At 36.8% G+C, this 14,907-nt stretch overlaps 1 protein-coding gene across 1 annotated transcript; it reads right to left on the bottom strand.

Moving 5' to 3' along the window:
- Nucleotides 1–150: 150 nt before the first annotated feature.
- LOC129421941 (probable ATP-dependent RNA helicase DDX41) lies at nucleotides 151–14,784 on the bottom strand. The gene is made up of 17 exons (XM_055177549.2): nucleotides 14,592–14,784; nucleotides 13,186–13,278; nucleotides 12,829–12,982; nucleotides 11,980–12,054; nucleotides 11,815–11,875; nucleotides 11,595–11,731; nucleotides 11,439–11,511; nucleotides 11,175–11,328; nucleotides 10,938–11,074; nucleotides 10,699–10,861; nucleotides 9,103–9,234; nucleotides 7,454–7,525; nucleotides 7,272–7,368; nucleotides 3,590–3,739; nucleotides 3,413–3,484; nucleotides 699–809; nucleotides 151–612 (listed from the first exon to the last, which is right to left on the bottom strand). The coding sequence occupies exons 1-17, from the start codon at nucleotides 14,616–14,618 to the stop codon at nucleotides 476–478; spliced, it is 1,845 nt and encodes a 614-aa protein (XP_055033524.1). The 5' UTR covers nucleotides 14,619–14,784; the 3' UTR covers nucleotides 151–475.
- Between the last annotated feature and the right edge of the window lie 123 nt (nucleotides 14,785–14,907).

Genomic DNA, 14,907 nt, shown 5'->3' on the forward strand with positions numbered 1-14,907 from the left:
AGTCATTTGACTAAAAATGGTTCAGGTTGTTTTCTACAAACATTGAAAAGTTCAACACTGATGCTTACTGTATTAATCACTTAAACATGGCTGTAAAGATCAGAGATAATCTCAAGACAAGATTTTATTGTATCATAAAACAAACAGGAGTTGTAGTTCACCTTCACATTTATTTACACTGGATGTGAAGCAAACAAGTTATCAAAAAACGCATGGGTGTGATTCAGAAGAAAATGTCAAACAAAGCGCATCGGTAGGAATTATCACCTGTTACAAACTTTGCATTTAATATATATATAAATGTTTGACCTGCATTATTTTAAGCAGTATTTTGAAACATACAGGCAGCATATGTCATTCCCCAAGACAATTTCACTGAAATCAATGAAAAAAATAACACTGTACACTTTTCACATTAAAATACATTTTGTATAAAATAAAATGACAGTGGATTCGGGCAGGTATGTAGACAGCATTAGAAGTCCATCGAGCTGTTGGCCAAGTAGTCTTTGCGGCCAATATTGGTGACCTGTTTCGTCTGCATGGCCTCCAACTTGGGACAATCTGTAATCCTGTGACCCAAACCGCCACAAAATGTACAGCCTCTCTCTCCTTGCATGAGGAAAAAATAAACAAAATATGTTTAATTTCACAGCAGAACCCAAAAAAAAGTTGCAAAACATTTATGTCATTTGTACCTCCAATATCCAACATCGTCTCATCACCCGTCTGGAGGACCTGCAGTACAGGAGGAACTTTCTGCTTGGCTTCCACCAACAAAGCTTTGAGATCCATCAGCACCGACTCATCTGAAAAGAAATCAGGGACATTTAGACTTTTAATTACAACTTTATATGCTCTAAACATGATTTATATTGTGTGCAGTCATTTTATTTTTGGAAAAGAAAAACTTTATAGGGTGGTACGGAGACCCTAAGGGGACATTAAATAAATTACTAATTAAATAAAGTCTAGTTTCGCGTGCGCACGTGAAACTATCACATGCACACGTAAAACTATTGTTTCACGTGCGCACGCAATAGTTTCACGTGAGCACGTGAAACTAAACATTTAAAAAAAAATTCTGCACAATTCTAAAACTATCGCGTGCACATGTAAAACTATTGCGTTTAGTTTCGCGTGCACACGTGAATGTATCGCGTACACAAGTGAAACTTTCACGTGCGCACGCAATAGTTTCGCGTGAGCACATGAAACTAAACTTTTGATTTTTTTACTCCAATTTAGGGATGGGACTAGGGCTGGAACGACGCGTCGACGTAGTCGATTACGTCGATTACGTAATTACGTCGATTTGCCGGAAATGCGTCGATGCGTCGCATTGTTTACGTTTTCAAATGAAGGCGGCTTCAGCTCCGACCGGATAATACAAGTGTTATACCAAACAGCCAGAACGTGATCAAAAGTGTGGGAATACTTTAAGCAGAGACCAAATAAAACACATACTGTGTAAAACTGAAATGGCATACCACAGCAGCGCAACATCTGTGCATGATCATCTTAAAAGAAAACAACCTGGAGCTCTCCGACCTCAGAATGACGCGACGGCAGCGTAAGTATTTGAATTTTTACAGTAAGTTTTTATACAACAATAGAATCAATGCAGGCATATATGGTGCTTAATACAGCTGTGTGATTACATCTTAGTTTAATACGAGCTGCGAGACGCCTGACAGACACGACATTGCATCGCGTCTGGGCAGTATGTTGAAACAGTAAATAAAGAGCGGGACATGTTTAACTTTTTATATTAAGAAGTTATGAAATAATAAGTTACTGTGTTACACTGAGATAGGCATGTGCCCGCGTGCACTGAAAGCCAGCTGGCAGCGCGGAGTTCCCATAGCTTATTTTTTTGCTATGTGCGCAGATATTATAAAAGCTCGTCTCGTTAGGTATTCCTGACATGCGTTTATTTAAAGTAACAGCAGCGTAAACCCCGTTTATAAAATATTAGAAGATCATGCTAACTAAATTTGTCTTTACCCGAGACTTAAGAAAAGTAAAATGTTAAAGTTGATGCTAAATGAGAATGCAGTAACGTTACTACTGATAGTAATAATATTAACAGTAATAATATAATGGTTACATTTTATAATAAGGGTTCATGAATCACAATGAACTTATTTTTTACTTCAGTCTGAACTAATGCTGAGTAAATGCATGTACTAATCATAAACTAATGAAGAGTCATCATTAAGTACAACATGACATGTTTTTTAGTTAATGTATTAATAAACAATGATTTCATGTGAGTCATTTTGTAGTTAATGATGACTCTTCATTAGTTTATGATTAGCACTAGGGCTGGAACAATAAAGAGCGGGAGATGTTTTTATATTAATAAGGAGTTATTATTCAGTTTGATTTATTTTTATTTTACTTCTTTAATATTAATATATTTTATTTGTTTAAGGTGAATAATGCCCCTTTTGCACTGTTTATGTTAGGCTGAATTAATGTTGGACTTGTTTTTATGTGATTTGTTATATTTTCCTTGGCACTGGCACTGTTTGTGTATTTGTTTAATTGAGAAAATGCTTCAATAAAATGTTGGCATTAATAGCAGATGTTACATTTATTATTTGTAAAAAAAAATCTTTAGACTATTCGATTAATCGAAAAAATAATCGATAGACTAATCGGTTGAAAAAATAGTCGAAATTTGCAGCTCTAGATGGGACGGTAGGAAAATTTCATATCATGATTATAGTGACCCACGGTTATCAATATTATCATGGTTTTGTTAAAATGAGATGGAAATGTTCAAAAAGAGCTGTTACACACTGAAAGTTTTATTTTTGAAAATCACATTTTAATATTTCATGTCCTTGAAATTATTTCTGTGGTAAAAAAATAAAATAAATTGTCTAATAAGTTTACCGTGAATGAATACAATACATTAAATGCCTTCTTGTGCAAAAAACTATGTTGCATGTGCGCGCCTGCGTCAAACTGATTCTAGCTGGACAGGATTTACCGCGAGATTACAATATCTAGAGGTTGCAGCAGAATTGCTTCGCGTTGCTTCAGCCATTGTCTCAGTGTATATTGTCTATTGTGCTTCATTCACATTGAAGCTTTCTTGCTTTGAAAGACATCACAACTAAAACACGAGTTTTACTTGCATGGTCAAATAAGTCCGTTGCTGCCATAAGTATATATTATGAAACATTTATACATGCTAGCACAAAGTATCACATAATACGCAAATTTTGTAAAACTTCAAAGGTCCTGAGCAACCTTTAAATATTAATTAATATTGAAAAATATTTTATAAATAAAATTATTTATTCAAACATATTGGTATGAACTTTTAAAAGTTGAAAAATAAGGACCACCCTAAACCATAAGCTATGAAATCACTTAATTAATCATTTTAAATACTTACCACATCCTTTGTTGATAAATGTTGTGGCTATTCCAGTCTTTCCTGATCGACCTGTTCTTCCTATTCTGTGAACTGTAAATAACAAACCGGACATTACAAACCAGGACCCTAAAATACATTTAGTAGAAACACCTATAGTTTATCACATGATGTATAAACAAGAAAATAAACACACACCATAGTTCTCGATCTCCTCTGGCATGTCGTAATTGACCACGTGTTGGATAGCTGGGAAATCCAGACCCTTCGAAGCAACATCAGTAGCTACCAAAACATCCTTCTTTCCCCCTTTAAATGCCTCGATGGCTTTGGTTCGCTCTTCCTGGTCTAAAAAAAAAGCACAGCTGGAGTTTAGCATCATCATAACAAAAAACCCTATAGACTTCATTCACACTGCAAACATTAATGCTCAAATTCAGATTTTTTTGTTTGACTGTTCACATTGCGTGGCTAAAATCGGAAAGCTGTGTGAACTATTCGTGGTCCTGAACCGCAAAAGAACAATAATGGGTGATTTTCGCAAAATTAGACTTATGAGGTGTCATGAAACATTTTGATAAAAAAATAAATGCTATAAAAAATAAGCAGCATACAGTTATAAACATCTCTTCGTGTACTATTTTGCACATGATTTCAAATGACATCATACAAATTTTGTTGTTTTTCCACATTTAAGGAAAACATTTTCATTACCGCAACGTGTGCATGACTGGATTTGCGTTCTTTGACATGGAAATATTTATAATTAAAAAATCTAAAAAATAAAAAGCTTCAGTGCATGTTATACTATAAACATTTACAGTAAAGAAACATGTGGTATTTGGTGATCATTGGTCAATGTAGAGACAATAATAAGGAATATAAAAATGTGTCCAAAAAAAATTTCTCAACCTCTGCAACAATTTTCAATTCATTGTTTAAGTTCTCAAGGAACTAACATTTTCAAAAAAAACAAAAAAAAATGTTGCAAGGGACATAATTGACTGTGACACTCAAGATGGCTACCAGGTAAGCAATTCTTATTTTTCTCTCCAGATAAAAGTTGAAATTTTGTTTGTCATAGTACCTGACAACTTTTTAGTTCTCATTACCGAAACATGAGTTTATAAATGCATATATTTATGTAATGATATTTTTTGATAATGATAATCTAAAAAATGTAAATAATTCTATAGGAAATATTTTTTAAATCCTTTCAAAATAATGGTTATAGTAAGTTCAGACCTTTATCTTATATGTGCCAAAAAAATTGGCTTTAAGGGCTTTTTAAAAAAATCTGATGCTGGACACCTTCTAATGCTGAGTTTACACCAAACGCGTTTTGGGCGTCAAAATCGCGTCTACCGCGCATAGTTTGCCGCTTGAACACTTTGAATGCATTCGCGCGTGTAGAGCGGAGTAGACGCGCGGAAAAAGCAAGCATTTGACGCGCGTCCGAAGCAAAATCCACTTCTTGTGGGAGGGGCAACTGCTGTGCGAGTGTCTGTTTGCAAGATGACTGATGTTGATTGTGCATTTATCAAGAGAGTTACCAGTTTGTATTGGGTAACCTTACTATAGGGGGAAATAAACGGCGCGGGTCGATAAACGTCACGTGACTCAAAAGTGAAGTGTGTATTACAACTTACCAGGTTGCCCAAAGTCCTTACTGACACTCTTCCAAGCGAGGTCCTTTTTATTCCTGTCTCCTCTATAGAAATAACAACTTGTGTCATATAGCTTCGAGTGACTGCTTGAGTGAGTGACTCCGGGCGGGGCTGCCACCACAGCAGCAAGCAGGCTCCTGATTGGTTAACGCGGCGTGAAATTCCGCCACTTTTCAAATGTTTCAACTCGGGCGCCAGCCGCAAATTCGCGTGAAGCGCAAAATGCACAAAAAAGCACTATTCGCGCGTACCGCGCACAACGATCAATTCGCGCCTTTCGCGCGAGCTTCACGCGCGAATGAGGCGGAAACGCATCTTCCACTCCGCGCCGAACGCCTCTTCCGCGCCGTGGGACCTCCTGACGCGCGTCAACGCGTCTGCACATTGACTTAACATTGAAATCACTCGCGCTTCACGCCTCTACCGCGGTTGGTGTAAACGCACCATTAGTCTGGATTTCGTGAGAATCACCCTAATACGTCACTTGCAGCACGCGGGAACGTGCAGACTACCGAGCGGGTGTGGTGGACCATAGATATGTATAAAGGCTAGATGTCTCGCCCGCGCTGCTGGCCAATTGAGTGGAAAGTCTGCATTTTGGCGGCCATCTTACCACAGGGCGCTCGCTCACTCGTAGCATTGAGTTTTAATGATGCAGGTCCTTTTAAATGACCATAACTTGCTTAATTTTTTACCGATTTTCAAACGGTTTGGTTTGTTATAAACGTCAAAGATGTACTTATGACACTGCATACTTATACTAAAAATAAATAAAAAATTCATGAAACATTATAAAGCATTTGTTAAAAAACCAAACCGTTTGAAAATCGGTAGAAAATTGGGCACGTTATGGTCATTTAAAAGTACCTGCACCATTAAACTCAATGCTACTAGTGAGCGAGTTGTCTGAGGAAAGATGGCCGCCAGGTGATGACGTTAGAGACTACGCCGTAACACATCTAGCCTTTATACATATCTATGTGGTGGACCAGCCAGTTGACGCGTTTTTTTCCATAAACTGTAATAAAATATGGACATAGTGTCCATTATGTCACCCATAGGTTTCTGAAGATCATTTTTGAAGCCAATTTGATGAATTTAGGGATGGGACGGTATGACAATTTTATATCATGATTATAGTGACCAAAGTTATCACGGTTATCAATATTATCATGGTTTTGTTAAAGCAACACTATGTAGTTTCCATGTAAAAATTACTTACAGCTCCCCCATGTGGTTGAAAAGCAACACCAGTGCCTGTATCAGACACTCTTCTGCAGGCAGGGGGAGGGGCGGGGCTGTGTGCTCTACCCTCCACCGCCACTTTCAGAGTTTGCTTGTAGCAGCTAGGAGGCTGCTCAGGTTGCAGCAACAGTACAATTTGTCCAGTTAAAAGTTGTTCTATCACTGAAATAATTTTAGAGACATTATTTAAAGGTAAAAAAAACTACATAGTGTTGCTTTAAAATAAGATGTTCAAAAAGAACTGATACACACACTAAAAACATTTAAACAAGTTTTATTTTTGAAAATCACAATATAATATTCATTGTCCCTGAAATTATTTCTGTGGTAAAAAAATAAATAAATCTGTCTAATAAGTTTACCATGAATGAATACAATATATTATCCTTTAAATGCATTTTTGTGCAAAAAACTATGTTGCATGTGCGCAACAGGATTTACCGCGAGTTTTAAAAATCACGGTAATCAAACGCGGTTGTTTAGATAATTACATTTTAAACAATAATACTAACTGTCAGGACATTTTATCGCAGTTAATCGTGAAACTGGTATCATCCCATCCCTAGATGAATTGCAGTTTATATCACTTCTGTATTGGCTTTATCAGAGAGGTCGTAAGGTTACCCTCGGTTTTATCTCAATTCCGTGGGAGCCAGCGATACGAGAGCATACGAGCCGAGGCGGTCTTCAGGTCACGTGCGGGTCGGTCATATGATTTAGAACCACATATGGAAGTGGCTCAAATCAGAATCGAAAAGATCAGATTCCATGTGGTTTGTGCTGTTCACACGGTCAGACATGGGTCACATATGAACAGAAAATTGGATTTTAATGGCAGCGTGAACGTAGTCTATGATCAGAAAAACATTACAAGATGACACCCAGTGGATAACTTGGGGGATTCAGCCCGTACGAGGCTGACTGATGATGTTTGTACTACAAAAAGACTGAGATGAATGAGGAAGTACCTTTTCCTCCATGTATAGCCACGGCCTCCACACCTTTAAGCAGCAGATACTCATGTATTGCGTCCACATCTGCTTTCTTCTCAGCAAATATTAACACCTAGTATGCAATGTGGAAAGTGTGAGAAATTAGATATTCCAAAGAGATTGTGATGAAGTGAAAATGAGATGAAAGGTCTACGCACTGGAGGTGTGGTCTTCTGGAGACACTCCAGCAGATAAACCATTTTGGCCTCTTCTTTGACATACTCCACTTCCTAAAAACACACAACTTATCGGTATCACATCAATATCCTTTAATCTGTCCTTTCAGAAAAAAAGTTTGTTGTGATTGTTGCAGGCAAAAAACCTTGATCTTGCGGCACGCTTTCTTAAAAAATGCGATGGAATATGCGAGATATTTATGCAATAAAATTGCAAAAACTTGCAAAAATTGCTTGCAGCTTTTCAATGATGTTGACATAATCACGTCACTTCATAACGTTCCCATGGCAACAGGGGACATGGCTGTGCTTGTGTGAAGTAAATGCAACATTTTTCTGCTAAGATATAAGTGACTTTTTGCTACGAAAATGCGGGATTATGAAATCATGCAAGCCCCATATTTTGCGCACGGAAATCTGCAATTTATGGTGCAAAAGTGTGGCGTATTTGAAAAAATGTGCCCCCCGCATAAATATGCGGACTTTGGTTGATCATGCGTTGAATTATGCGATCGCATAATCGCGTTGTTCTGGAGGGACTGTGAAACGGAGTGGTTTAATGATTTTACTTAAAAAATAATATGTAGCATGTTAAGCATGTTTTCTAAAAGCAACAAGGCTCTTAAAGGGGCCATGGCACAAGACTTTTTTAAGATGTCAAATAAATCTTTGGTGTCCCCAGAGCACATATGTGAAGTTTTAGCTCAAAATACCATATAAATAATTTATTATAACATGTTAAAATTGCCACTTTGAAGGTGTGTGCAAAAATGTGTCGTTTTGGGTGTGTCCTTTAAAATGCAAATGACCTGATGAAATTCAAACACTGATCACAATGATGGTGGTTTGTTGCAATTAAAACTCAATTATGTTTTTCTCTGCACTAAATGGGAGTGCTGTGATTGGATAGTGCAGAAGGGGTGGTATTATTATAATAAGCGCTCCTTATGACATCATAAGAAGAGTCAAATTTCAACAACTTATTTTTTCATGTGCTTGTAGAGAATGGTTTACCAAAACTAAGTTACTGGGTTGTTATTTTTCACATTTTCTAGGTTGATAGAAGCACTGTGGACCCAATCATAGCACTTAACCCTTTAACTGGCGCAGCCCTTTTTGAGTGGGGGGTTGGTGAAAAGGTGATATACACCTTTAAATTAATATAACTCTGGCAATTTTTTTTTTTTTGGTCTAGAAGCCTAATTTTGGTTTTAATTTTGGTAATTTTTGTTTTAAAGAAGACACTTCACATTTTTGTGTCTGGAGGTGAATATATTCATTTTTTTTTAAAGCAGTTTACATTTATTTGTAATAAATACAAATGCAATATAGTATTATTTTTAAAGGTTTGTGCTGGTTTGCTTTGAGGTTTGCTGCATACTTGTGTCACAAATGAATAAATTACAGTTACTGCATTATTATTACTGCTAAAAGGTTTTGAAATATGAAAAATACATTTTTAGACCTTTCCAACAATATATAGTTTGCCGTGATAGATTAACATTTACATAGAAAATACTGAAATAAACGTAGGTGTCCCGCTCACGGGACAGCGCCAATTAACGGGTTAAACATGGAAAAAGTCAGATTTTCATGCCATGGCCCCTTTAAAATGAATCGTAATGTTTTACCTGGATGACGTCCAAGCTTGCAGCTCCTGCTCTGCCAACATTAATAGTGATGGGCTTAACTAAAGCACTCTTGGCAAAGTTCTGGATCTTCTTGGGCATAGTGGCACTGAACAGCAGCGTTTGTCTTTGACCCTAAACAAAACCATCATAATGAGAAAAGGTTGCTCACCTGCAGGTAGAAAATCCTGAATTCATAAAGATCTCATTTATCCAAACTTTCATAAAATGTAAAAAAACTATTTTTATGTGAAGTCTCCCTGTAGTGCATAATTTAAATAATTGTATCACTTAAAACTCTTTAAGCATCATAATAGGGTGTAAAAGTTTTCCCTTGACAGTAATTTCTACATGCTTTAAAATCACTTGAATGTAATTGCCTTATTTATGTGGATCTATGAATATTCAAACTAGTATCTGCCTCTACTCAAATTGCATAGAGACAGAGCGCAGTTATGCAAATTTGAAAACCACGCCCACCGGGGGGGGACGCAATCCAACCATCTCCATTGACTTTGTATTGCGAGAAGCCGCCTCCTTGTCATTTCTGGCTTATAACAAAAAACTGAATAATGCCTAAAAGCTGCTGTGTGACAATATGTACAGCTAACAAGCCAAAGAACCCAGAAATACGTTTTTATAAGCTGTCGAGACGTAAAACTCAGCCTTTAAGGAGAAAAAAGTGGATCTCTGACTACGTTTCCCCCTATTGGGCGCAGTTTTAGTAATAGAAGTACTATGAAAAGTTGCCTGTATCCATTTTTGTGTCTTTAAACGCTCGTTTTTTGGGGTCGACAGCTTATAAAAACGTATTTACATATTAAACTTAAAAACAGAATAATACCTAAAAGCTGCTGTGTGACAAGGTGTACATCTAACAATCCAAAAAAAACAAATACGTTTTTATAAGCTTTCGACTTCAAAAAACGAGCGTTTAAAGACACAGAAATGGATTTCCGGAGGGGAAAACAATCCAACCGTCTCCATTGACTTTGTATTGCGAGAGGCTGCCTCCTTGTCATTTTTGGCTTACAACAAAAAACAGAATAATGCCTAAAAGCTGCTGTGTGACAATATGTACAGCTAACAAGCCAAAAACCCCAGAAATAAGTTTTTATAAGCTGTCGACCTCAAAAAACGAGCGTTTAAAGACACAAAAGTGGAAAACAGGCAACTTTTCATAGTACTCATATTAACTGCGTCCACTAGGGGGAAACCCTAGTGAATATTTTCATTAGAAGTTAATCTATTTATGCCTTTCTAGCATGTTTTTATGCACCTAAATATATGATATGATCTATACTGATATTACCAGCTAAATAATGTAGTCTTAATTTGGGTGCATTTAAAGGTCAATCGCATCTAATCTAGCTAAATCGAGTACAATTACTCAAATTAAAGTCATTTTAGGATGCCAAAGTCAAATTTAATCATATAAAATGTATTTTACCAGCAACAAAATTGTGGCCAGTGAAAATGCTGAGTGGCTAGTAACTTTGGAAAACAACTAGCCACTTTGGTTGCTGAGCAAAAAAGTTAATGTCAATCCCTGCACCTCCTAATTGAAAATAACAGTATGAGATGTGCAAGAAAAATTACCTTGAAGTAAGAGAAGATGGTCCTGATGTCTTCCTCAAAACCCATATCAATCATCCTGTCAGCCTCATCGAGAGCCAAATAACGGCAGATGTCCAGACTCACCATTTTCTTGTTCAACAGATCCATCAGTCTGCCTGGAGTGGCCACCATCATATGCACCCCGCTGCAGTGACATGATCACAAGTATGAAAAACAAGCATGTCAAATGTGTTTTTTAAATATGCAAAAAACTGACTTACTGTTTCACCACCTCCATCTGCTCTTTGACTGACATTCCCCCAATACACAAAGCACACCGCAACTGTGGAGCCCCCTCATCTTCCAGCAATTTACAGTAGTACTCAATTATAGTATGAGTCTGTCTCGCCAGCTCCCTCTACAGGCGGAAAGAAAAATGCAACAAATCTTCACACGTTGCTGGCTGTTTGGAGCATTGTGAATAACAGAAGCTCAAAAATCTGTAAAAAAAAACTTACAGAAGGGCAGATGATGAGGCCGTAGGGTCCCTCTCTCTTACAGAAAGGCAATCTTTTCTCCTGCTCCAGACAGAACATGATGATGGGCAAAGTGAACACGAGGGTCTTTCCTGAGCCGGTGAAGGCGATACCGATCATGTCTCGTCCAGAGAGACTGGACGTAGCAACAAAGAGAATACATTTCAATTACAATTCCAAACAAAAGTAAAACCCTAGCACCGTATGACAAAGATTCTAGCAAAACACCCCCACAGGCAGACTTACATCGTCGGTATCCCCTGAATCTGAATGGGTGTCGGGTGAAGGATTCCTTTCTTCTTCAAACCTTTCAGAATGGCTGCAAGAGACCATTAAGAGAAGGCTATTAGCGTGGTGCTGTGAATGAAGTGTCGCATGTAAACCAGCTAAGATGAATCTTACCCTGAGGAAACTTCATCTCTCTGAAGCTCTTAATGGGAGCTGGAATGCCTTCACCCTCCACGAGAATATGGTACTTTTTCCGGACTCGCTCGTGGCGCGCCGGTGGCATGCCGAGAATGTAACGCGGTGGTTTCCAGCTGGAGAGAAGAAAAGGAAGCTTGTTTATACTGGAAAACAAACAAGGCTGCGGACGATCTAGCGGGCATTGAAAGTCACTCACTATGTTTTAATCGGGTCTTCGTATGTGATGCCTTTGGCCATTTCCTTTACGGACATCAAAGCTGATAAAGACAATTAAAAAGCAGAATTATTTTTTAAAAAAAATGACATACTGCTTATTACATACAGTATAAACAAAAACTTGTTTGATTCTGCGTTTGCTTACCTCTGCCTTCAGCCACGCTCTCCAGAATCTTTTCTTCCTCTTTTAACTGTTTCTCTTTAGCTGACTCCTTACGAGCTATAAATGTTAATGAAAATATAAATACAGGGTGTTTTTATTAAAATAAGGAAAGTGAAGAACAAACAGGAAATTGTTGGCAAGAGAGAGGGAGAGTCGGATCAGACAGCACATATCGACCACCAAAAGCACCAATGGCTATTACACCACAGTCATTACATCAACATGGTGCCTGCGGGCACCAGGTTGCCCACATGGAGCCTGTAAGTTCCCGCCAAACCACATTCTACTAATAGCCTCAATTTTAATAGCCTCAATTTTAATATTTTTTATTACATATTTTTTATATTAGCTTGGCTTTTTTATGAATGTTAACATTTTAAACAATGATAAAACACATTAGCATGTAAAATAAAATAAAATCAATAAGTAAAACAAAAAAGTTTTGAGTAGACTACCCTACTGGAAAATCCAGCTAAGACCAGCATAAGCTGGTAGCTGGCTTAAAGTGGCAGTAGCTGGTTTAAGCTGGTCCTCCCAGCCTGACAAAGCTGGTGGGTCAGCTGGTCTTCCAGCCTGACCAGCTAAGTCCAGCTAGACCAGCTTAAAAACTGACCAAAACACAGCTAGATCAGCTTGCTACACCAGCTAAAACCAGCGCACCAGATTATGCTGGTCATAGCTGGATTTTCCAGTAGGGTATATAAAAAAGTAGCCCTTCAGATTGTTTTATCCATTGTGGTAGCTAACAAAAAAGTTGAAGACCCCTGCACTAAACACTAAGCAAAAAAACAGGTTATACATTGTATACACTGTGATGTAAAGGACAAAGACCTTCAGCTTTTTCCTTGAGGTGTTGGTGCTGGTCCAGTAAACTGACATTGGATCGTGGACCAAGACCTTCATCCTCATCTTTCTGCTCTCCTCCACTGTCTTTCTGTTCCTCCTCCGTGAGCCCTTTTCCTCGCAGTCGCATCATCTTCTGAAACTGTTGTGGGACACATCACACAATGAACTTTATTTCCATTACAAGGTAAATACTCATATATTTGATCAAAGAGCAAACATTAGGAAGAGAAAGAGTTCATCCAGAATGACTGTGACAGTGTGACATTTAATATTGGCAGACACAGAAAAACACAATTTGTTTAAGTGAGCGTTAATGTTGAAATTTAAGAAGGGGTTACTTACCATCTGCTGTTTTCTGATCTTAACAGGAACATACGGTACATAGTCATCATCCTCTGACCCCTCGGATCCAGACCTCTCCTCACTGTTGCTTCTCTGAGAATTTGCATGGGGGGGTTATGTAATTGCAGGTACATTTGGTGTCTAATGTCTATTTTTCAAATGGTTATTTATGGCTGGGAAAAGATTAATCGCATACAAAATAAAAGTGATTTTTGGCATAATATACGAGTGTGTGTTGTGTGTAATTATTATGTACATATAAATACAAACACACATTCATGTATGTAAGAAACATTTATATGAGTATATATTTATTTATATTTTTATATATTCTATATTAAATATAAATTGATATATAAATAAAAAAATCTGACATGAATATATGTATGTGTGTGTGGTTAAATATAGACCATAATTACACATAGTACACACACATATATTATGCAAAAAAAAAACCTTTTATTTTGTATGTGATTAATCGCGATTAATCTTTTCCCAGCCCTATTTTTAATATTTAAATAATTTTCACAAGATGTTAGAGGTCGTAATATATATAATACTTTCTGCGAACAGACTTTTATATAGCTAAAAATTATGATTTCCTGTTGTCATTTCTGGTACTGCCAAACTTGATTTTGTCTTGATTTTCTACTATACAAGACACTTTTTACAGAAAATATTATACTGTTATGATCTGTTGTGACCTCTTGTGTGTACCATGAATAAGTATTACTTTAATTATTACAAATAACAATTTGCATAAAATGACTTATTTGACAATAAATGTTCCTGCATTTATATAATCATCGATAAACATTAAAACAATCGCCCAAATTACACAAATACAGCATTAAAACACTTACAAATGACATACAAGTTATATAGCAGTTTAAAAAATACAAATATTGTTCTTATGTGGTTGTAGTGAAATACCGAAAACAGATTCGTATCCATTTGAATTCATTGTAACTTACTTGGGTATAAATATAACGTCTTCATGTTTTCTTTATCAACATCAAGACTTTACACAAATATATGACAGAAGGTGTCTTCATAATTTTTTATTTACGTTTACCCTTACAAGTTAACTCTAAATGATCGTACTGTGTGATAGTTAATTTTAAAAAGTACAAGTATGCCAGTGTCATAAAAGTTGCACATGTAAACTTATGGACATGTAATACGTTTGTTGGATTCGTACACGTTTTGCTAGTTAACGTATATAAACATCTAAAACGATAATCTATATTGAATAAACATATAACATTTACTACACAAAAATAATTATAAACACAATAAAAATATAAGGTTTGAACAGGAATGTCGCTCGAATGTGTTTTACTGTATTTCAAGCTAACTGTTACGTTAACATGTTTATTTACGAGCTACGACCAAGTAACACTCACCTTTCTGGATCGGTTTTCTGCGTCCATGGTGGTCGAGTCAATTAAATACTTCTAGGATTATAATTTAGAGATAATGATTAGTAAAAAATAACGTTACAAATAGACGTTACATTAATTTAAACCCAGCATTGTTTATACTAGCTAGCATGCGACGCTGCTACTGTGAACAACGGAAGAGTGACGTACAGATTACGTAGACTACGGTGGCCCAAAAGGACGTAACGAAACAAAGCGTTCGGCGATTGTTTAACCTTGAAAACAATGTAAACTACTAACTTGCGTTTAAGCCGAAAATGTCAATCTTTTGTGGTCAGAA

This window comes from Misgurnus anguillicaudatus, chromosome 16 (genome assembly GCF_027580225.2).
Source record: "Misgurnus anguillicaudatus chromosome 16, ASM2758022v2, whole genome shotgun sequence".
NCBI classification, from domain to species: Eukaryota; Metazoa; Chordata; class Actinopteri; order Cypriniformes; family Cobitidae; genus Misgurnus; species Misgurnus anguillicaudatus.

Coding starts and splice junctions, on each gene's coding strand:
- LOC129421941 (XM_055177549.2), bottom strand. CDS start 14,618: ATGGACGCAGAAAACCGATCCAGAAAG. Junction 11,876..11,979: donor GAGCGTGGCTGAAGGCAGAG/GTAAGCAAACGC, acceptor TGTCTTTATCAG/CTTTGATGTCCGTAAAGGAA. Junction 11,732..11,814: donor GAAGACCCGATTAAAACATA/GTGAGTGACTTT, acceptor TCTTCTCTCCAG/CTGGAAACCACCGCGTTACA.